Source organism: Callionymus lyra, chromosome 12 (assembly GCF_982586985.1).
Source record: "Callionymus lyra chromosome 12, fCalLyr1.hap1.1, whole genome shotgun sequence".
NCBI lineage: Eukaryota > Metazoa > Chordata > Actinopteri > Syngnathiformes > Callionymidae > Callionymus > Callionymus lyra.
The window spans coordinates 18,884,536-18,909,098 of NC_141829.1; the positions used below are offsets into that span (position 1 = coordinate 18,884,536).

At 40.4% G+C, this 24,563-nt stretch overlaps 2 protein-coding genes across 9 annotated transcripts in view; both read right to left on the reverse strand.

The window, feature by feature from the left end:
- Positions 1–100: 100 nt before the first annotated feature.
- On the reverse strand, positions 101–13,333 carry cwc22 (CWC22 spliceosome associated protein). Of its 4 annotated transcripts, none has more exons than XM_087804712.1 (20): positions 13,248–13,333; positions 10,490–10,540; positions 10,213–10,409; positions 9,411–9,769; positions 8,187–8,402; positions 7,960–8,088; positions 7,714–7,882; positions 6,832–6,885; positions 6,619–6,754; positions 6,299–6,505; positions 6,155–6,217; positions 5,980–6,081; positions 5,639–5,720; positions 4,680–4,740; positions 4,517–4,594; positions 4,281–4,433; positions 4,086–4,213; positions 3,241–3,342; positions 2,490–2,671; positions 101–909 (listed from the first exon to the last, which is right to left on the reverse strand). In XM_087804712.1, exons 2-20 carry the CDS (start codon positions 10,536–10,538, stop codon positions 224–226), a joined length of 3,153 nt encoding a protein of 1,050 aa, XP_087660838.1. In that variant the 5' UTR covers positions 10,539–10,540; positions 13,248–13,333; the 3' UTR covers positions 101–223. The 4 variants fall into 4 exon arrangements, with proteins under 4 accessions (XP_087660838.1, XP_087660841.1, XP_087660839.1 ...); XM_087804715.1 differs by having other exon boundaries at positions 10,213–10,406; positions 13,248–13,304; XM_087804713.1 differs by having other exon boundaries at positions 13,241–13,303.
- A 497-nt stretch (positions 13,334–13,830) lies between these two features.
- Positions 13,831–24,563, reverse strand: part of itprid2 (ITPR interacting domain containing 2) — a 37,885-nt gene continuing 27,152 nt past the window's right edge. For all 5 annotated transcript variants that reach the window (XM_087804719.1, XM_087804718.1, XM_087804720.1 and 2 more), the window contains 8 exons: positions 23,111–23,190; positions 20,936–22,705; positions 19,354–19,410; positions 19,149–19,273; positions 18,262–18,376; positions 16,197–16,262; positions 15,210–15,491; positions 13,831–15,122 (listed from right to left, as the gene is read on the reverse strand). In XM_087804719.1, coding sequence (XP_087660845.1) covers positions 15,039–15,122; positions 15,210–15,491; positions 16,197–16,262; positions 18,262–18,376; positions 19,149–19,273; positions 19,354–19,410; positions 20,936–22,705; positions 23,111–23,190 — 2,579 coding nt within the window. In that variant the 3' untranslated portion in view covers positions 13,831–15,038. The remainder of the gene's footprint in view (positions 15,123–15,209; positions 15,492–16,196; positions 16,263–18,261; positions 18,377–19,148; positions 19,274–19,353; positions 19,411–20,935; positions 22,706–23,110; positions 23,191–24,563) is intronic.

Here is a 24,563-nt window from a genome sequence, read left to right on the forward strand (position 1 = left end):
GATACTGAACATAGATCGGAAAACAGATAAAATACTAAAACTAAAAGACTTTCAAACTATATCCACATGAATATAAATAAAACACGATTTAAAAAAATCATTTACCATTTCAATGTTCTTTAATTTTTTTTATCTAAAATGTTTCTTGACATGAATAATCACTTTACAGTACAAAATAGAACAAAACTGAAAGATGTAATCATGGGATTGGAAAAAAAAGGTTTTATCTTCTACTCTTTGTGTTTCGTTCCACATCTCTGTTCTCCTTGTTTCTCTCTCTGTCCCTCTCTTTGTGACCGTCTCTGTCCCCCTCTTTCTCTTTGTGACCATCTCTGTCCCTCTCTTTTGGATCGTCTCCGTCTCTCTCTTTGTGACCGTCTCTGTCCCGATGACCATCTCTTTCCCTCCGTTTTTCACCATCTCTTTCCCTCTGTTTTTCCCCATCTCTCTCCCTCTCTTTGTGACCGTCTCTGTCTCTCTGTTTTTCACCGCCTCTGTCTCTCTGTTTTTCACCGCCTCTGTCTCGCTGACCATCTCTTTCCCTCTGTTTTTCACCATCTCCGTCTCTCTCTCGGTCATGTTCTCTCTGCCTCTTTTCATTTCTCCCCCTCCTCTCATCCTCTTGTTCCCTCTCCTCATAATCCCTATCCTGACCTCTGTCTCTATCCCTTCTTTCATCGTCCCTCTGTCCGCCTCTCTCCCTCTCTTCACCTCTCAACCGTCCTTTGGAGTCGTCTTTATGTCTCTTGGCTTTCTCTTCCCTGCCCTGCTCTCTTCTATCCTTCCTCCCGGGCTTCTCGTCGTCGTCACTCCTGCGTGCGGCTCGATTCTTGGTTTTGCTTTTCTTCTTGTCCTTTTTCACGTCATGCCGTTCTTTTCTCTTCTTCTTCTTGGGTCTGCTGTCCGAATCTGAGAAGACAAACCATCAGGGCTGTATTGAAACACTCTCACCATATGATCGATATATTCATCAACAATAAGATTCAATACTAGACATTTAAATCATCTTCTCATTTATTTTAAGTTGATACTGTGGTTATGATTAAGTCTTGCAACACATGCCGTCCTTTAACTGCATTTATGTAGCCCTCATGAGGTTGAGATCATGTAGAAAATAACATCTTGCGTTTGTTTTTATTTACTAGTTAAAATCTAAATATGACTACCGTTAGACACACCGGATGATAAGGCGCACCTTCAATGAATGGTCTATGTTAGAACTGTTTCCATAAAAAGGGCGCAACGGTTTATAAGGTGCATAGTATAAAAGATAAAGTCAAACGTTTGACTGGGGTTGTGTTATGCATCCACTAGATAAAGCTGTGCTAAAGGGAATGTCAACAAAACGGTCAGATAAAGTCAAACTTTATTAAGCGTTCTGACAACTCCGTTCACTCCCATGGTAACGATGTTCAAATGATGTTCAAAAAGCTTCAAGCAGTAGCGTGCGACACTGGTGTTGTGAGCAGGAAAACATTGAGTGAGCAGCAGTGAAGTTGATCGCGTGTATGACAGCTAGAGCGTGTATGTATGACATGTTGAACGCACGTGTATGACTGGTTGAGCGCAGGTTTGACATGTTGAACGCACGTGTATGACTGGTTGAGCGGAGGTTTGACATGTTGAACGCACGTGTATGACTGGTTGAGCGCAGGTTTGACATGTTGAACGCACGTGTATGACTGGTTGAGCGGAGGTTTGACATGTTGAACGCACGTGTATGACTGGTTGAGCGCGCACCAGAGTGATTTTTGAGTGTACAACCACCAAGACACACTCGCTCAAAGCGGTGGCAGTAATCTTACTCCATAGGCGTCCTCAATGATGCGACGTGCATCGTTAATCCCACCCCGTGATGACGCAATGCCCAAATCCCGCCCACGACGTGTCGGCTCAGTGTAATGAAAGTGTTTGTAAACAAGTCACATCAGGTAATGTTCATATATAAGACGCTCCGGATTATAAGGCGCACTGTCGTTTTTTGAGTAATTTAAAGGCTTTTAAGTGCGCCTTATAGTGCGGAAAATACGGTATATTGATTTTTTTGTTTTAGGGCTTTTGTCATTTTGATTATTATTCATTTCCTTCAAAAAGAGATTACATATTAGATTTCTTAATGATTTATTTTTCTAGTTTTGTCATTATATTTTGGTTTTTCATTCCTTCATTATTTGATTGATGGCCCCTCACAGCAGTCACTGTATATAATGTGGCCCCTGAAGAAATGTATTTGCTCACCACTGCTGTAAACCTATGAATTAAATTTGTTCGACATTATTAAATATATCACACTAACGGAAGTGTTTATGAACTGTGGAGATAGTTTCATCAAGTCAGTTTTACATTAGTCCTCTTGAAGGTTTGTCTACAGAAGTGAAAAGTCGAAACCTTCTGTATGTACTAGTGAATGGTTGATGAGGTATCACTAGTACATAAGATCACGAAGGTGTTCAACTAATTTTTCTAACTTTTTTCCTCCTGAAACGTACCTGAGCTGCTGCTGGAGGACGAGGAGTCAGAAGAGTCTGAATCTGATGAGGAGTCTGAGGACGAGGAGTCAGATGATGACGAGGAGGAAGAGGACGAGTCGGACGAGTCGGACGATTCTATGTTGTGGTTCTGGGTCATGATGATCTTCGGCGCGTTCTTCAAGTGATCCCTCAGCTCGTCCCTGAAGTGCAAGAATCACACGAGTTATGAAGTGAACAGCACAGACAGTTCTTTCACACCACGCTCAAATTAGGCGGGATAAGTCGGTCAACCGGGTGAATCGTTACGTAAGGGTCATCCTGGTATCAGAACGCAGGTCAAACCACCATCTGGTCATGTTCATTCAAGCTGCTGCCTCGCACTGATCGTGCTCCAGGCTCATCGACATTATATTCATCTGACGATGACTATGGAAACCTTTGTTGGCTTGCCATGTTGGAACCTTAAACTGGTCAAGGATTGATGACATGTTGATCGAGAAGACACGTGATGACATGTACATACAACAACCATTTATCTACATATAGTGTGTTCAAAGTGGCAGCTAACTTTCAAGTAAGTTTATCAAAAAACTCAAAGATTTGTAAACCAAAGTTGCAGATGTCGAACTTGTGATACTATCATGAGGTTTTTGCCAAAGACTACAGTGCAAGACCGTGTTTAGTTGTGTTTGTGTATAACAAGAGACTACAATAGTCAGATGACTCCATGTAGAATTAAACTACAGATGCGTCTCCGCGTGTTACTTACGTCAATCCTCCGAGACCGATGGAGGTGAAGAAGTTGATGGCGAAGCGAGTGTTTCTGGGATTATCGCGAGGAAACAGACCCTCGAAGAATGGCTGGAGCGTCCTACGACACACAAGTGGGAAAGAAATGATGAGTAAGTAGAAGACACAAAACTTCCATGGGACAACATACTTAACAGCAGGGGTCTCAAACTATATTTTATTTTTTGAACCTCTTGTTAATCCATTTTTTGTTGCTAAAGTTTTGCTAATTTTCATGTGATTCTGGAAAATTTCTGTCCCTATGTTTTTGGAACATTGGAAATAACAATCGAAGTAAAGATATTAATTCCCGAGTCATCCAACTTTCTACAAAGATGGAGTCCCTTGCTCAGGCCCAACTCTAAAAACGTAGACATCTAATGCAGGGTCGCAAGTTGATGTGACCCGGCTTCTATATACACAACCTGAGGTGAGGAGAGCTGTTTAAAACTACTGTCCATCATGGATGATGACAGTCATCCTCTGAACACTGTCATCAGTGAGCAGAGAAGCAGAATGAGTGCACGAATGCTCCTACCCAGGTGCAACACTAATAGACTCAGGGACTCATTCATTCCTCGGGCTATTAAATTGTACAATTCTGAGTTCGGGGGCAGGAGTACAGTGAGAGTATCTGGTTGTTCTGTTCCATGTTAGTCTTTGTATCCTTTGTCTTTGACCTAATAAAACCCTTAATAACTAGCATCTTTAAAGGTCACATTATCAACATGAGCATCAATCTACGTTGATTTTGAAGTTTGACACATGTTGTTTAAAATGATCAATGTTTGTAAAGATTTGTTTTGTTTTTTTGTGGACACTTACATGTCCTTGAGTCTCTGGTTCAGTTTGGGGAGACCCATATAGGCACAAAGCTCCTGGAAAAGGATCTTCACAAAGATCCTACTGGACGATGTCGTCGTTTCTTCGCTGATCCTGATGCACTCCAACACCTAAATAAACACACATGGTTTCAAAAGAGTTTCAAAGGACAATCATGGCGGAACTATCTGTACTTACGCTCCATGGAACCGAGTCGGTGTAGAGCAGGTGGGCGAACATTCTGGCCACATTGCGCAGCTTGTTGGTCTCCAGACGGTGAATGGTTTCATACTGCTCTGCAAAGATGGCTTCGAAACTCTCCATGTACTCTTTCTTCAGCAGGCAGAAACGCTGGTCGCAGAAACAATTCCATCAACACCATGTTTGCGTCGATCAAGTGTGTGAGTGTGTCTATGTGTGTGTGTGTGTCTCACCCCAGCCAAGAGACCAAAGAACTTCTCGTAGGTCCTCTGTTGAGCACAGCAGTCCAAGATCATGTTGCAAAGTTCCTTCTGTTGACGCAAAAAACGGATCGAGGCAAGGTTAGGATGATCAAGGCCGAGTGTGTAACAGGTTTGTGTGTCTGTGTGTATTAACCGTTTGACTCTCAGGAAAATCCATCTTGATCAGTTTGTGAGCACATTCCTCGAAGTCCAAACTGCAACAGATCAAACAATAGTTTATCGAAATGGATAGTGTTTGTTTACGAGTGTCTTTCTAGCACATTCTTAAGAGTTATTATTCCGACTCGCTTTTTAATTTACCAAACAAAATTTTTACTTCTTAGTTGTTGTTTATTGTTGCCGTTTATTTTTTTCCATGTTGTTCACCGTTAACAAATTAGGTGTTCGTTGATGTAATTCTATTTTACTGTAAATGTTGTTGTTGCTGTGTTGTCATTGGTATTGATTTGATTGTAGTCTATGTTGTTTACTGATAAGGTTGTTGTAGTTTTTGGTTATTATGCATTTGTTGTTCGCTGTTAATGTTGTTAAACTTGTTGCCGTGTTTCTCGTTATCATACTCTTTGTTGGTGTTTATCCGACTATGTTGCCGTTAATGTTGTCCTTGTAGTTGATGTTTTCAATTCAATTCAATTTTATTTAAAGTGTCTTATCATAACAAAGTTATCTCAAGACACTATACAGTTGAAATAAGACTACAATTTTCACTTACTTACTAGTAATTTTCTCAATATTAATAAAGGAATGCTTAATATAGGTTCTATATATGCTTCATCCATCAGTCATTAAATAGTATCTAAATTGTGTAAAATAAATGTGATTCTATTCCTGGTGGAAAAGAACATTGCATTTACTTTTTGACAGTGCAAAAGGAAGTCATCACAATCTTATGTAACTAGTAATTCCATGTTATGCATCCAAAGATTGCAGGATTAAAAAAAAAGAAGCTGCAATATAGTTGTGCTAAAGACCTTTCAATGTAAAAAAAAAAAAAATCACTTTTATCATCACAAATGTAAAAGAAGTTACGCTTTTTTTTATGATGTATACAAGTAATTCACGTTTATGAACCAGAGGGTCGTGAGAATGTACCTGGACTGGATAGCGAGGTATATGGTCCTTCTAAAAGCCACCAGGTTCACCTCAGTCTTGTCAAAGATTGTGATCTTCTCATCTGAGGAAGAGATGAAAAAAATGAAGTTAAAAAAGGTTTCCTTACCGGCATTTACTTTTATTGTTTGATTTTTTTTTTTTACATTTTTACATACAAGTGGAAACACTAAGTACACACTGTCTGGAGAATAAAACACATTAAGCATTCACACTAAGCCTCTCCCTGAGGTACAATGTATAATTTTTCTTCATTTTAAATCTGTCTGGTGAACAAAGATGTACAGTATATCGACCTCATGCCGTTAATATGCATCGCTTACCATCTCCTTCCTCTTTCTTATCTTCATCATCATCATCTTCATTTTCGTCATCACTGTCATCCCCATCGTCACCCGAGTTGCTGCTGGCGTCGTCCAGGATGTCTGTCGAAGAGTTGGAGCTCGTTTATTTACAGGTGAGAGGCAGGCGGTGGGTGTCAGTGATTGAGATTCTCACCTCGTTTAATCGTTTTGTATTTCTCCTCATTCTCCAGGAAGTCAGGATCCAACTTAAACACGTCTAAGGAAGACACACAGAAGCAGAAAAATCACATTGGCTCTCCATATTTCGTTGTCTCCTCTCAATGATTCTGGGTCTTACTGAGGATGTCCTCTGTGTTGTACTCGTCCTCCAGTGGAAGCATGTGTGTGAACTGGTCATCCTCGTCCACCAGGTCCAAGCCTTCTTGGATGATGGGATGATCTTTAAAGCCATCCTTCCTGATGGCAAACATCACCTCGATCATGTACTGGACCCTTTTGTCTATGGCCGACTCGTGCAGGACGTTCCTGAGACGCTCAAATATGGCTGTAAAAAGAAGAACAGGCACTTTCAATTATTGCTGTTTTCTACTGTGAGAAAAGAAAAAAACATCTTAATTTAAAATATTTATATATCTAAAAGGTAAAGGAGCTGTGTACCGTTGATTCCTCTGGGTGAGACCTCAGTCAGTTTGAGTCCGCACTCTTTCAAAAAAGAGATGGCCACCTCGACGCTGTCGTCCGTGGGACGCTCCAGCAGCAGAGTTAGCATCTCAAGACACAGAACCTCATGAGCCTGATGGGGAGTGCAGAGACAATGATGCGGACAATTGGACATCACCATGTAATAAAGCGTCACACAGCAGTACTTACCACGTTCTGGTTGATGAGGTGAGCAACAAACTTGGAGGAGGTCAGGCATTGTTGCTGTAGAGAGAAACAGCATTTTTTATTTATGTATTTGGGATTGTGGTTGTTAATTTTTCATACCAATTCTGATGGAGACACTAAATAGATACGGTCTGTTTAGTTAATTTTCTTTTCGCATTTTCTGTTATTGGTTTATTTTCATGAATTGTGCAGTAGAACGCAATTTTTTCAACGATTCCCAGGAAGATAAAACCTGAGCATTAATCTCATTTAATAAACAGATGCAAGAGTAACAACAACTTGTGGATTTTCACCTTAAAGGATTTGGTTAAACCATAACATTGTATGAAAGTCCATAGTAGGGCTGAACTATTTGTAAAATCTAAAGATAATCTGATTTCGATTCTTTTAACCAACATTGCTATTGCAATTCACGTGATCAGATTTTTGCTTATCCTAACAAATTGTATAGTATGACCAATAATACATTTGATAAAATCAACATATAACACTCCGTGTAGACCAGGCCTACATATTATGATGAAATTAGATTAATTAATTTAAAGGAAATATCTTTATTTAAATTTTAAACTTAAATAATAACACTGCAAAAGACACCCGGACATGGACAACATTAATTATAAATACCACACACAATAGAGTGTAGAAAAGGTAACCATTTCTCTCCGTTTTGTTTTACTTGCATTCACTGCGATTTGGAAATGGTTTTCTACTAAATGGCGATGTTGGTTATGTTTAAAAAAAAAAGATATTCTTCCAAAGTCAATTATATTAAAGAACAGTAAAAATAAAATAATCATTAGTCATCTTTTTTAAGGGTTTCAATTCATTGATGTGGAATAAAAACATAAACTAAAATGGTACCTTTATGTTGCGACGGTAACCTTTTCTGAAGGACAAGATGAGCCGTTTGAGGATCAGCTCTCCAATTTGCGGAAACTTGGAGTTGATGATGGAGACGACAGCAGAATAAACGTGGGTGAAGATTGGAGATGCAGCCTGAGCCTGCAGGACCGAGCGAGCCAAGGGACCTCTGAGGCACACAACATACAGGTTATTTCTCGGTCCGATCTCTGATCAAAGACGACGCATGTGGAGGGTCTACACCACCTGCCCCGGACGATGTTCTCCTGCAGCAGCTCCTGGATGATCATGACGATGTTGGAGACGTTAACTTTGTTGATAAGACCGTTGATGGACTTCTTCAGAGCCTCCCAGCTCATCCTCTGGAACGCCAGGCTACAGACAAAGAAAGAATCAGAATGCTACTGAGAATCAAGTCAACATATGTCGTAATCAGATCAATCTAAGCCGTATGACAAATACGTTGAACATACCTGCTCTTGTCAGAGATCTCCTGCTGCATCATTCGTAGCTTAGCAGGAGGGATGTAAGCTCCACCCGTCCTTGTAAGGATGGGATCCACTTCTTCCTTCTTCCTCTTGACCACAGGCTCCTCTGCCTTGTCTGTCTCGTTTCTAGGTGGGGTTCGACCTCGCCTCCTGTGATCATACTCTCCACCTCGATTAGAGTAACGATCAGCTTTGTAGGACCTGTTGAGAACACCATATTAACATCCAAGACACAGATAAAGGTAGAAATTACATTTCTCTTGGAAATACCACAGACAGCCATTTTTACAGCCAGGCTATGGAGATAAAATACATTTATCATACTTCTACCTAGATTAGCAACAGCTTTAGCAGTAGATCATAGTTTGTTTGCCGATGGTTAGAGTGTATTGACAAAACTCAAGAGATGTATCATGCGTAACATGATACAAGGGCAACAATACGATATATTACACTCTTATCTACAATCTACTAATCTAATTGTTGATATCTACAATCTTTTCAGGCTGTTGCTCCTAAGCTTTGGAACAATCTTCCTCTCTCTTTGCGCTTGATGGATCTACTGACTCCTTTAAGAAACATCTTAAGACGTTTCTATTTGTTCAGGCTTTTCCTTGATTTTCTGGAACTCCTGTTGTGTTATCAGTTTTATCTTGATCTTTAAAGTATATACTTTTTTGAGTATTGTTTTGATTGTTAAAGCGCTTTGTGACACTGGTCTGGAAAAGCGCTATATAAATAAATATTACTTACTTTCTTACTTACTTATATTGCAATACTGTAAGAACGAAAGGATATATTTTGTTGTATTGATTGAGTACTTGGCTCTGGTGTTGCAGAATCTAAAGACCACATGACTCTTGACAAAGTCGCAACTGTTTTCATTTGTTTTTAACTGTATCCTCTCATCCTCAGTCATAGCCAGGATCTTGCAGGAAATCAATGTTACTTTAGCTGTGGAGGACATAGTGACTGCTGTTTTCCAAGTTTAATTGCAACTAAAAAAAATTATCAAACACTGTAGAATTGCATGTTAATAGTCTGTAAAAAAAAAAATTAAATTAAAAATATAAACTATAAAGAACCATGATACAAATACACTGATTTCAAAAGGAAAAGCAACAACAATATATAATGCAATGGCAAATATTAAAGTGTCAACAACAGGGCCTTAGTAAAACAAAAGAATAGTAAATAGAAGAGTGTTACCTCCCGTAAGGACCTCGGTCATCCCGATGCCAGTTCCTGTCCCTGGACCGGTCCCTTTCCCTAGACCTGTCCCTGGACCTATCCCTTTCCCTAGACCTCTCCCTGGACCGGTCCCTCTCCCTAGATCCATGTCTGTCTCTTCTACGACGGCTTCTATCATTGGATCTTGACCTGTCTCTGGACCTTGATCGGTCTGTCTCTTTCAATCTTTCCCTTTCCTTTGACCTGGACTGGTCCCCCTCTTCTGATTTCGATCCATCACTTTCGTCACCCTTCTCCTTTTCCTGAGCCTCCTTGTCTTTAGCAGGGGATGTGTCTCGTTCTCTGGATGTGGATCTTCTTTCTTCTGGTGGTGCCCTCTGTGTATATATAAGAACATAATATTGTTCATCGTTCTTTTACAGAGTGAATAATGAACAACATGCACACACTCATGCCTGAAGAATTTTAAATACTCAATTTACCTCTGTATGAAGCAGTTTGGCTGAGTCTAACTTCCAACAGAAGCAGTCTAATAGTGATAAATAGTTTTAGTTAATAATAATAAATATATCAATAAAAACTGTATAATAAGAGAAGTTTTCATTTTTAAATTGTCTACATCATTATTATTGTCATTGAGTAATAGTATTGCAATTGTGAAGAAAGTGTTGTATTATACCGTTTTTTTTAAGGGATAAAAACCCTTATTTACAATTTTGACCATTTACTTTGTCAATTTAAGAGTGGAGGAAAGTCACACTGAAGCTACAAACAGCATCTTAGGAAGCACACAAATGCGTTGGCAGCTGAACATGCTTACCCTGACATGTCCCACACTGCTCCTGATCTTCTTCATCGCCTCCTTGTGCTCATCATCACTGCTGCTGCTGTCTGAGGTGTCTGACTCTGCATCTGCACTCTCGGAGGAACTGGACTCGCTTTTAGGGCTTCTTGCTGTGGATTCCTGACTGGTCTTGTCTGCTGCTGCGGCTGGACTAGAGTCCTCCTCAGCCTCTACTGGACACATTCAAAAGAAAAGGGTCTAATTAAAGAGGGGAAATCTATGTCAACACATGTGCCCAACTGATGTCACTGACCTGCAGGCTCACTGCCACCAGGGCCCGGATTGTGACTGGGAGAGTCCATATCTGAAAGTGAACAAAGTGACAGTTCAGTCATAAGGTCGACATCTAAACATTCTCCACACAACTGAGTCACTAACGCTACTAACGTTTACCCTACTATTAAAAAAAATAAAGTAAAGAACTGTGTTTTACTTTAACGTATAGATGCCTATAACTTTAGTGTTTTAATTTACAAGATTTAGAACTGTTGGCTGTCAGCATGCGTCCGTATTATCTACCGCGTGAGTTCAGTCATCAGTGAGCAGAGAAGCAGAATGAGTGCACGAATGCTCCTACCCAGGTGCAAAACAAATAGACTCAGGGACTCATTCATCCCTCGGGCTATTAAATTGTACAATTCTGAGTTTGGGGGCAGGAGTGGAGTGAGAGTATCTGGATGTTATGACATATTTTTGAGAGCGAGCCGATGTAAAAACATGCTGTGGCGAAAGTGAGATAACTAAAGATGGCAGACCCCTTTTGCACTCCAGAACAAAAACAAAAACATGTTAAAGACAACTGTGCTGAATGTATACGGTGTGTGGCTTGAATAGGAACAGTTTCATTGGTCGAAATAAAATTACATGTGTAAAACAAAACTAGTATATTTTATTTAAATATTTTTGATTCTGTCATCTGATAAATGTCCACTGCAATATATGATCTTATATGGTATGATATAGTGATGTCACCTAGAAAATAAGGACCAGAGGAGACGTATATCATATCATTTTCTTATTCAGAAGATGGGTTCAGTGAATTTTCAGCCAGAATGAAAAACAAAGCACGATATGATTAAGGTTTTAAGCCAATCTTCATCTCCTGCATCGGACCTACTCCCACTTGGATAAAGGAAGCGGTTCAGTGAGAATCCTGTTCCTGGACTTTTCTAGTGCCTTCAACACTATCCAACCCACTCTGCTCCAGGACAAACTGACTAAGATGCATGTGGACCCTGGTCTGGTCTCCTGGATTACGGACTATCTTACTGATCGACCACAGTATGTCAGGCTGAAGGATATCAAGTCTGACACTGTGGTGTGCAGTACAGGAGCACCTCAGGGGACAGTACTGGCCCCTCTCCTCTTCACCATCTACACTTCGGACTTCTGCTACAACTCAGAGCTGAGTCTCGTCCAGAAGTATGCTGACGACACTGCCATTGTTGGATGCATCAGGGACAACAGCGAAGACGAGTATAGGAGTCTGATAAGTGACTTTGTGGACTGGAGTGAGAGGAACCACTTGCAGCTGAACATCTCAAAGACCAAGGAGCTGGTCTTGGACTTCGGGAGGTCGAGGACAAAGCCACGTCCAGTGTCCATCAGAGGCGACGAGGTGGAGATAGTGGACAACTATAAGTACCTCGGCGTGTGGCTGGACAGTAAACTGGACTGGTCCTGCAACACAGACCATGTATATAAGAAGGTTCAGAGTAGACTGTACTTTCTGAGGAGGCTTCGATCATTTAACATCTGCAAGAAGCTCCTCTGCATGTTCTACCAGTCTGTGGTGGCCAGTGTCTTGTTCTATGCTGTGGTGTGTTGGGGTGGAAATGTGTCCAAGAGGAGTGTCAACAGGTTGGACAGGTTGATCAGAAAGGCTGGTTCTGTGGTTGGAATGAAGCTGGACTCACTGGTGACAGTTGCTGAGAGGAGATCACTGGACAAACTACTGTCCATCATGGATGATGACAGTCATCCTCTGAACACCGTCATCAGTGAGCAGAGAAGCAGAATGAGTGCATGAATGCTCCTACCCAGGTGCAAAACAAATAGACTCAGGGACTCATTCATCCCTCGGGCTATTAAATTGTACAATTCTGAGTTCGGGGGCAGGAGTACAGTGAGAGTATCTGGATGTTCTGTTCCATGTTGGTCTTTGTATCCTTTGTCTTTGTTGTTTTTCTTTGACCTATGTTCTTTGTCTTTATCTTTAGACTTAGATTGTGTCATCTTGTTCTTCCTCTTTTTGTTCTTCTTATTTAATTTTTTATGTATTATTTTTTATTTTTTATTTTATTGTTTATGAAAAATTGCTGGCTATTGGTAAAAAACAATTTCCCGAAGGAGACCTCCTGAGGGATCAATAAAGTTTTACCTTACCTTACAATATTTCCCAAAAACCCAGAAGAAATGAGAAGGCGGTCAAGGGCCTCAATGTCATAAACCAATGTTAAAATCTAGGACAGTGACAGTAAATCCAGTAACAGTACGACAAATTTTCGGCGGCAAATATTTTTTAAACAAATCTTTGTGTGGCAAAGGCCATTATTGTGTGATAACCAAACACTAGCGTTTTCAGTAATGAATATAGTCTGGGAAACATAATCACAGATGCCGCCTCTTAAAGCCATACATTTACTTAATGTTTTTGGATTAAACATATATATATATACAATTAAACATAATTGGTCCAACAGAACAGTTTTTTACTCTGTATGGCAGACCGTGACATACGTCATTGTTGATGTTCCACTTAAGCTAAAGGCTCGTAAAACAAAACGTTCCCGATAAGGAAGAAAAAGATCCCGCCAGTCAGTAAATCTACATCATGAAGTAAATACTTAAATAGTTTTCAACCATTGTTTTCGACCTCGTTCAGGGCCATGTGTCCGTGTTCGCTCAACTTTACCTTCACGCGCACTCTAATGACCCACGGACGAGCACACGAGGTAACACAAGAGAAAATAATAATAAGGGAGTAAAGTTAAGTTTATATTACCACGTACTCGTATGCTTTTCTGACTTTTAGTTGTCCGGCAAATTGTTCCGTAGCATACAACGATATGGCGGAAATTCTCTACTCGAAGCTAGTACTTCCGGGTTAAGGTTCATTTCCGGATTTCAAAATAAAAGCCGCAACTACTTTCAACGTCAGTATACGACGTCGGTCAGTTAAAATAATCGAATTGATAGAAGGAAAGATAAATATCCTCTTGTATATCAGTTTATTTTTCCATATTATAGCATAACTGTGAAAGGCAATGAAACTGAAGCCACGCCCACTACAAACTAGCTACCAATCATATCAACGAACGCTTCATTGGACGCTGCCATCACTCAAAACTGAATTAGAAACTGTTGTTGACGAATTCTGATCTAAGAAGGAGCGATTTGGCATTTCACTAGTGATGATATAAAACTTCACATTTTACGGTTTAAATGTTTTCATCGGATATTGTTTGACAGAAGGATGAAGGGGCGCCATCAAGTGGACAACACACGTAATGCATGCAGTATTCGCCTCAAAATCATCTTAAAAACAAAACATATCGCGTAATTACTGTGATAAAAAACAGTCAGACACTGATGCATATTGAAAATAAATACATCTTTATTAGTTGTTCTCCAGAATTAACCCTCCCCGACCCACTGACTTTAAAAAAAAAATACATCATAATTAGTTGACTTTAGGAATGAACAACACCAACGATCAGACGAGCCTGTGAAGAACGATCAGTAATAACACAACTGACACACAAACTAGACTCACGACGAGAAAGAATAAACACAGAGAATAAAAACACGAATGGTCAACAAGTATTAACCTTTTAGGAATGATGAATGAACTGTGCGTCTAAACATTCACACTAGACATTATAAATCATTATTGATTATATATTAACTATTATACAACTTAATGATTGCACAGAGACATTGAACACACAGGTGAAAACAAGCCGGCTCAGGGCGTTACACTTGCGCCCGGACCCTCGACAATCATTCTCTTCCGCCCTCCTCAGTGTTAACACGTTTGGTATTGCAACTTCTCAAGCAACCAAACAAAAATGTGTTTGTTTACAACAACTTTGTTTGACTTTAAAAAAAAATCCCACAACCGAAAAGTCCTTCCCTTGTGAAAAGGATAGGTTTGACGATTATACCTTATTATTTTTGTCTGCGTGATAATCAAAGCAAACGCTTTATCTAAGTTACATTTCACATTATTAGACAAAAATAAAATTGGACATGACAGGAGTAAAAAAAAGAAACAGTGAGACATTGGAATATTTAGTTGATAAAGCGTAATTTCACTTGCCAGCAAAACCATTTGTGCCCAGTTATTTGTTCATAACGACAGTAAAAACGAACGATGATTGACAATGACAATTGTAACGCAAACTATCCCTGTCCGGGACTATACACTTGTGTTTTCGATGAGAGAATCCTGAACGGTACTGTACTAAAACATGAAAGAATTCCAGTGAAGTAGAAGGTTATTCGTTTCTGCTTTTTCTCTCGGTCACACAGGTGAGGAGACAAAGGTCACATTACAATCGGTGGGATCATGTTACTATAGAAGTGAAGCTCAAGAGGAGATTGACGAAGCCACAAATAGGCAATAGTTCAGTGTCAAACATGTTTTAAAGACATCAACAGCTACACAAGCATGCCGGCATGCACACACACACACACACATTCTTGCACACACACACAATGTCACCCTACAGTGTTATAGACAGACAGTGGTGTTGATCAAACTGCAGATACTAAGATGTGTCGCGACAGACGGGGCGTTTCTAGGGGGACTGGCGGGGCAATACTGCAGCCATGAGGTTGTGGTAGATCTCTTCTCTGACCTCCTTGGCTACACTGTCACGAATCTGGAAAATAAAGACAATCAATTACATCTGTCCAGGAAGATGTCAAATAAGCAGGAGTCAATTTTGAAACTTTGGGTGATGATGTACCTCCTTAATGAGCTGCTGTAGGTTTTCCTCTGTGATATTTGCTGAAGGCCCCCTCTGCCCCGACCCTTCCGAACGTCCCGCCTCTTCATCCCGACGCTCCTCTTCCTCCCCATTTTCTTTCTCGGGCAACCTTGAAGGGATAACCGGGGTGATGTTGATGGACGCTCGGAAAACACGTTCTCCTTCCCGGGTCTCGCTGGACGAGTGAGAGGGGGTCGGGGTGATGTTATCGAGTCTCAGCTCTGATTGGAGAAGAAGTTGTTCTCGGAGAAGGTCGGACACCTGTGGACACGAGAGAAAATCATAACAAAAAGTCATTCTTGTACATAAGCATGGTATTGTTATTAATACATATAAAACTGATTTAAAAAAAAAAAATTGCGTCAACACAAAACGCCATAAACGTGCTAATGAGCGCAGTTATAAGCAAGTACCTGTAGATGGCAGTATTGGCCAAAAACGTATACATTTTCTATATAATAAGAGAAGTCGTTCCTGTCCCGACGTCACATTCCCAAGTATAAAACAAGGCGCCTAGTTTTCGGTTTGTAAAGCTAAAATGCATTTTCAGATCAGCTTTGGGGTAAATTAGATTCAACAAGACAAAAACATTTTTAGAAATTTCAATACCTGACATAAACAAGGGCGCATAATATATGACGTGTACCCATTAGTTGTCGCGGAATATGACGTTGTGACAATTTAAAACTCCGGGAATGTCCACACTAAGTTTTCCAAAGCTCCTTATTTAATGGCCAAATATCGTGGTTATAATATAGTAATTATAATACATATTAGTAAAACTTTTTCTTTAGATATTCCTGTTCCATTTAATGGTAACTTTAATACATTAAAAGTCTCTTAAAGAACATCTCAGACACTGAGCTGGTCTGATCAACACACACACACATTCACTTCTAGTTGTTATTATACACCAATGGCACATGACGAATAAAGAAATATTATGGTGATTGAGTGTTGGCTCACCGGCTCTGTAGCTCTCAGCACAGATGTGGTCGACAGACTGTCGAGGCCTGCATCTCTGTGGAAACCCTGAAGACAGCATCACATACATCATTGCAGTTCAATAGCAACTGTCTGAAAAATTGAAGTGTCTCCAGTTCCTATGTTTTTTTTATAGATATAGTTTTACTTTAGCCCACTAATTTAAAAGTTACTTATTTTATATTGCATTTCAACAACACAACAACATATCCCGTTCCGTTTTTTAATTTTTTTAATTTTTATGTCTTTTATTAGATTATTGATATCATTTTGAATTGCTTCCAACTCTGTTCTTGCCTTCATCATCAGACCACACTTACTAATTTTGCTACACTCTGACTGAGACAAAAAACAAAAAGGATTGAATGCTGGAATGTAAAATATGGATTATACCGGACTGTTAGCTGTAGGAATGCCAAGCATTATTTGCTAAGGGAGTTCATTTTCACAGACATTTGATTTCTGTTTACATTCCCCTATCAGCTGATGATGGCACGTCATGTCACCAGCATCGCTGCCATCAATCTAGGTTTCCTGAAGGATTGGAGGATGTTATAGAAGACTTCCGTCATGACTCACTGCACTTAATTTTTAAGTAAGAAACTCATTTTTATTTGTGAAGCGCCCTTTCTAGACCAGAGTGACAAAGCACTTGAATGTAAAGCAATACACATTTAAAAACTCTAAAAAGTCCAAGATAACAGAAACACAAGAAAGTTAAGAAAAAGCATCAGAAAAGCTTCTTGAAGGAGTCCGTAGACTCCATCAAATGCAGGGGGAGCGGAAGATCGTTTTATCCATTATTCACCAACATGTTGTCGAAGTAGAGGGAATAGAAACTTCGGACATTTGTGAATATCTCCAAAGATGCATAAGATGTGTTGGCGGACCATAGCCCAAAGTTGGGTGTCAAAGATATGTTCCTCTGGTGAGAAGACAACATGGACAGTAAAGGGACCAGAAAGAACAGAAAAAGACAGGACTGTTTTGCCAGACAGGCGCCGTCAACCGCATGACGAGGATATTGATAACCTGATCAACTGCATCACTGATAACGAGTTTTGTTTAGCCTTCAGATCTGAGGAGGGATGACTCTTTATGGGAAATGTTGGTAGCGTGTAAGGACAACTCCCTGAGGGAACTCAAGTCATGTGAGGGATATTCGGACTGCGATGAAGCACATCGCTGGGATTAAAGGACAAACAGTCAACCTTTAGGGACCTGGAGATATAAACCAGTTTAACCAGTTTTTCTTAGGTTCACCTCGACATCTTTCACCAACCCACCGGTCACACCCTCCCCCCTTACACCTTTCAGGTGTATTTATCCAGGTGCACTTTTACCTTTCCCAGAGAGAACTTTCTGAGCACATGACAATCTGTGAATCACAAGGATCATAGTGATAGTCCTTAGTTTAGCCGTGGACTGTAGGCATGCGTTATTATGATGTCGATTTTGTATTTGGAGAGGCCGAGAGGGAGACTATGTACTCACCATATTTGTTTGTCAACAGCTTATGTATTGTCCTTCCCACCTGGGCTAAACTACATTCTTGTAGGACCAAATTCAGGTTTACATGGTTCAAATCCATTTTACCGTATAAATACCCTCCGGTTATTTATTTTGGAGCAGGTTGTTGACCGTCATTTAGCCATCGCAAGCATTAGCATAGCAACAATGACAAACATTGACACGAACTCGCAGTGCAACTAGTGTGGACGAAATTTTCGACAGTCAATACTTCTATAGCCTGAAAGCTCCTGCTCATCATCAGTTTTTACTGTATTTATACGAGCACAGAGTCCACCACCACGTGTCGGTTTGGGTCCTCACTTAGGAGCTGAAGACTATTGATCTAGAATCTAGAGTCTTGATGAGATGTTCACTACTTTATTATTTGGTGTGTGAAGCAAGATGATGGACATTTTCAACCACACAGCGGTTTCTTTTAATCTTCTCTACGTCATTCACTTGTGTTGCAGATTTATACATTTACATGTTCATCCTATTGAGAGTGCGTAGCGTAGTTCATGAATGGAGAGGTTACCTCGTTGGGTGTAAGTTGTGTGTGCTCCATCATTCTCTCCTCCAGCTGTTGCTCCAGCGTCTGGAGCTCATCTCTCACTGCCGACCTCAACGATTGAAGCTGCTCCAGCTCCAGCCTATATCACACAAACACACATTTATTCACAAAAATGTGAGGATACACAGATATCAACACAAAAGAAATTGTATGAAGAAAACTATGATACATAGAAAAGAGAAATGTAGTCAAATAATATTGATAGTAGATCACAAAATAAATATATAAGGAGTTTGTCCGTCTATGCGGAGAGATTATTCTAAGATTTCAAGTATCGTGGGGACTTGTTTACAGATCAGTGCAGTGTCCTCTCTCTCCATCAGTCTCCCCTTTGGCTCAGCTTTTTCTTCACCACAACAGAGCTCCTACTTTTATATAGCATATATGACCAACTTTGGGTGACTGATTGATCATGGATATTAGCAGCCAAAATTAGCTTTATGCTCAAACTGTTTGGACTTTCCCCTCAGAGATAAGGTGAGCTTGAATATTCAGGAGAGACTCAAAGATAAACGGGTGTTTTTCCACATTTAGAGAAGCTAGTTCATGGGGCTCAACCACATATTAAGGATGCTGTCTTAATGGATACCTCTAGAGGTTCTCCACACATGTCTGAAAACACCTCAGTGCAAACACAGAAGGCCATGGAAAGACTTGGCGTAGGAAACCTTCTATATTCTCCCAGAAGAGACTGGAGGAGAGAGGCATGAGATGGAGAAACCCTTCGTGTTTAGGGGCGTCACCATTATGTACAGTACAAGGAAGACAAACACAATTACACATTTACAAAAAGACATGCATATTGAGAGTTCAGTGTAAATAGAAAGAAATGTGTGAAAGTTGATGATCACCTGTCGGCGGTGCTCAGTTGTTTGTAGACGAGTGCTTGTTGCCTCATCAGCGAAAGTTCCAGGTCCATCATCTGATTGCGAAACAGACAGAGACTCCGCCTCCTCTGCTGGAACTCCGCCAAGACCTGAACAAGACAGACGAAGACCATCTTCAGAATCCATGAAGTAAAATAGAAATAATTCTACATCATCTCATTATCTCGACCTGGTTGCTGCTGGCTTCTGCTCTCAGCCCGAATAGATCAGGAGTGTCGACTCTGTGCTGTAAGGCGAGAACACCAATGTCAGTGTGACGTTTGATAACAGTAATGATTAGGTTTTTTATTGAATAGTTTGTTGGATTAACCCCCATTTTCTTAAATCCCCCTCATATCTAAAGCACAGTTTTTCAGTAAACTTGCATGTCTTCTGTTGACATTTCAAATATGTTGTGTGATCTCAACCCTTAACCGCCAAATTACATAACAACGGCCTTTCCTTAATCATCATTGCTTATTGCCATCAAACTGTGTGCCATCATTGCTTGTATATAAAGCTCAAATGTAATCGTAAAATGGAAAAAAGGAACCAATAACTATCACCAATTAAACCTAACTCTACAGTTTTAACTGTGCGAAATGCAGGCTAAACGTAGCCTAGACAGCCTTCTGATAAAAGTGGATTGTCTTCAACGATCTGGTAGAACCTGAAGTTTGAATTACAACGGTCCAGTTTTTTCTTTTTTTTGCTGGATATGTAGCTACATGTCAGCCATGTATGACTGACAACCTCCACTGCAAATGTTGATCCATGTAGTCAGAGTCATTTGGTTCTTCTGATTCGGCAATAACAATGACACAATACTTCTACCTCACAGAGTGGACCACAGGACCAGAATGATTTCCAACAGCCTTTGTCAGTGAAACAAACGACCTCCTGTTGGCAGCCAATGTTGGTCCCCCCCAAAAAAAGTATCCTGCTAGACCTCACTGCAGTCTTTCACACCCTTCCAGCCTTTGTCTCCTCAAAAGCCTGCATTTTAAAATCGGTGTAAAAACCAATGTAAGGAAGCATTTATATTGATCAAAATGAAATCTAAAACGTATTTGTTACTTGGTAGCAATCCAGCCCAATCGCCTTTTACTGCCAAGACATCCCCGTTTCATCAGTCACCAATCATTGGATGAGAACCAACCCAATCAGACATCAGTGACAAATCCTTATTCCACTTCAGAAACCTTTTCCCAGCTCTGCCGCCCACCTATCCTCATTTCTACCCGATTGGATTCCTACCAAAGTCCTTCAGATTCTCACCTCACTGCTTAGTTTGAGATTCGACTTTTTGAGAGTCGACTGCATTGAATGAAATTCAAACAAACTTCTGAGAAAAAGCTAAAAAAGGTAATAGAAACGGATTCATTTGGTTTCTGTGCAAGTCAAAACTAGAATGTTTTCATCACTGTTAAGGTTTATTATAATTAAAATGTTTTTTAAAGTCTAATAGTAGCTGATGTGGAAGATTCACAACGTGTACATGTGCTCACCATCACAAAAAGAATTGAATATTAAGGACATATTGTAAACCACCATTACGATCAAGGCCAAGTCCCACTTTAGCTCACTAAGATCCCCACCTAGCAAACAAATCAGGAACCTATGCACCCAATACCAAATGAACATCACAAGAAACGTTTTTGTTTGTGGCCTTGCAACTCTTCAGTAGCACAATTTTCGAGATTATTTAAAAATAAAAACTGCTTTATAGACAAAATATATTATAGTAATTGTTATAATTACACATTACCAACCTGGTTCAGACCCTGTACGGTTCCTTTGATTTCACAAAGAACTTTCCTCAGTTGCATTTCCACACTTGACATCCCGGAGCCGAGTGCTGGTCCTGGGACTCCAGGTACTGGGTAATATCCCATCGACATGCCCGGTATACATCCAAAAGGTACATGGCCTCGATGGAGGTGAAGGTCTGGGGTCATTGGCGAAAATGAGGCAAAAGGTTGTTGAAGTAGAGGGTTCATGTTCTGTCCTTGGAAACCAAGGTGAGGGGTGGAAAAAGCATGTGAGGAAGGGTCCAGGGATTGATGAACGTACGGATGAAAGTTTTGCTGATACAGATTGGGAGTCTCTTGCTGCAGGTGGCCGTTCTGTGAACCGGTTGCAGGAGAACCGTGTTGGAGGCCAGAGAAATTGCTGTGGTAGGGAAGTGAAGAAGAGGACGGTGGGTGGAGGCTGGACATACTCGAATGGAGGGTTGCAGAAGGGTTAAGATTGAGGTTTGGAAGACTGCCGTATGGATACATGGGATGTGCATATTGTTGGGGAGGGTACATAAAGGGGTACATTCCTGGATTATGGTAAGGACCTGAGCTGTAGCCCGAGTGTACCGATAATGGAGCTGCAGGGTACATGGCTGATCCAGAATTCAATTCAGACTGGTTCTGATTGGGGACTCCCTGCTGGAACTGGTGGTTCTGTAGTGGACCTCTAGTGAGGTCTGGGACACTCTGTGTGCACCACTGTGGGTTGTTGCTTTCAGTTGACCAGTCAGTGGGGGGACTAGGACTCCGTAAGGAAAGTGTGGACCTTAACGAGTGTTGTGCTTTTGGTGAAATGGGGGACTCTTCAAGGGGTTGTGTTTGGCTGGTGGAGCCCAAGGAGGAAGGCGAATGGTTCATGACCAAAGTAGAGAAATAGTTCTGGGGTTTCTCCTCGTTGTTTTTGTCTACATCCTCTGGATTTTTGATCGAGTAACTTGGCTGGGAACAGGAGGTCTCGCCTTGCCCGAACTGGATCCTGACTGAGGAAACAACTCTGGAGGGGCCGGAAAGTGATGAGGGCAAAGATGAAGACCTCTGCAGAGTGATGCCACGTCCTCTGCTAGGACGTGAAGGCGTTTGACTGCGCCGGGGACAGCCCCGCTTCCGGTTCAAATGGTTCCGTCTGGCTCTGTTCAAAGCACAAAGAACCGGAGAAGGTGGGGCGGTAGAAAATGGTCTATCAAAGATCACATCTTCCATATCATCCTCTATATTATCAGACACTGATGAAACCTCTGTGTCTGAAGTTTGAGTTTCTAGTTTCTGAGCACGATCTGCTTCTGAAGTCGGTAGTTCCAGGATCGGTTCTGCATCTGAAGTAGTCAAGTTTTGAGAAGGTTCTCCATTTGTAGTGGTCAACTGTGTGGGTTCTGGTTCTTCTGTTGGCACTGACACACTGACTTCTTGTGTAGATTCTTGTTCTGCATTTTGTTTTGAGTCAGCATGGTCCTCCGTCTGGACCTGTTCCTCTTGGCTTATGACTGGTTTGTTAGTAGGTAGATGGTGGGACGTGTACTGGAGAAGCTGTGGACAGGTACTTCCATCCACTTCTTCCTCCCACAAAGCACTCTCGTCATCTGCCTTAGCTGCTGTAGCTGTGGAGGGAGACGACTCTTCCTCCTCCTTTTTGCAATCAGGCAATTCAAATTCTGGTTTGTCCACTGCGGACGGTGTTGCCATGTCTTGTGAAGGATGCGAGGTAACTGTCATCTCGCTGTCACAGCTCTCACAACTTTCCTGTACCTATAAAGTAAAAGAAGATAGTTGCAGATTTTCTTTTTCAACAAATAGCAATATTTACACTACGTCGGAACTATATTAATCTGTCATCAAATTAAAGCTATGCAGTTTGTTTGAAGGAGTAAGGGAAACATTGACCAATGACAGCAGCCTTCCTGAAGGTATTTGCATTGTCAGCTCAGCAGAGTGGTTAGAGGGGGAGATTTAAATGGCAGTGGACAACAGCAATGATATGGCTAGCTTAGCAGCTTTTCGACAAAAAACGACGAATAACAAAAGACGACCAAATCCAGAATAAAAGTTTTAGCATAAATCCTATAACAAATGTGGTATCTGAGGGAACAAGTCACTCTTATTGTTGTGTCATTATAATACTGTCAAGAGCCTGATGCTGTCCAAACATCTCACCTTGAGGTTGCTATAGTCAGTTGAAGGCTCCTCTGCAAAACCACTGCTGTCCGACTGCATACTGACGGTCCTCAGGAGATCTGACACAGAAAAGAATTACTCATTTATTTTCAAAGATGGTTACAGTAAGAGGCATACGAAGCACATTTTAATAAAATAATATATGAACCAAAATTATGCAAAATAGTTATGCCCAAAAATGTACATGGAATATTATTGTTGTAGTTCTTGCACCAGGTCTTAGTCCCTTCTTTGTCTCAACTGCCTATAGCCTTGGGTACTCTCGGTCCGGCCCATTCGTGGGTGGTAATAAAGTGGTCTTAAAGCATAATGGGGCCGTGATTATTTTTCTACTCCTTTAATGATACACAAACACAAATGTTGGCAGCTTGGCCATAATTTGGTCTGTCTCGGTCTTGTCTGGGTCTCAACTGGGAAACTAAGACAATATATTTAGTAGATATTCCATGTTTCTGGCTATTTTTTAATGCAGGTACTAATGGTGTTTGATGCATAATTGTGCATTCATGGCTGCAGTGATATTAGTGGAAGAGAAACACCAATTGCATTTTTACATGCATCTTAAATTATAGTATTTTATTATCTCTTGATTTTGTTTTCGTATTTTTAAAACTGACATTGACACATTGATGAAGGGATGGGCTGTTTTTCTGGGTGGAAATTACTGGGAAATACAGATTCTGTTGAATTACTGATGACTTAAACACCATTTCACGATGTCATTTGTCAGAAGTTCTTTCCAAGTTCCTCTGCATTAAGTTATCTGTAGTAAACTACTTCAAATACTTGAGGGCAGAGAAAAATGGTTCAACATCCCACTTAAGAAATATTTTTATATGGGAAACTCTGACTAATGTTATCAATAATTACTGAGAAAAAAAACAAGTAAAGTACAATGTGATAGCCGGCATATCGAGACATAAAATATTATTTGAATATTGATACAATAAAGAACAACATAAAAATTGTCAATATAAAAAATACTCAATGTTGAGAATAGGGTTGAACATGTGATTTAATTATAGTCAATGTATGTTTATTTAAAGGAAATAACTTTAGTAACCATCAATACAACTGCATAGTCCTTGAAGTGAGAAGGATTGGGCGTCTCAAACATTTTTTATCTGGACTGCAGGTGATTTTCTAAACTGAAACATTCCAACACATGGATGCAATATGTGGATCAGCCCACAGCACAGGATTGTAGACTTCATGCTCTCTTTACAATAATCGCTTGATATTTACATTAAACAGATGTTCATACACCAAGAAATTAAACTTAACTTGAACAAATAACAATTATTTTCTAGATCAATTAACTATTAGATGTAAACATTTGCATACAGCTTTACAAATAACCTTAACCTTAACTTTACTTGCTTACTTATAGTTGTGTTTAAATTAATAAACCTATACAGAAGTGCAGAAAATG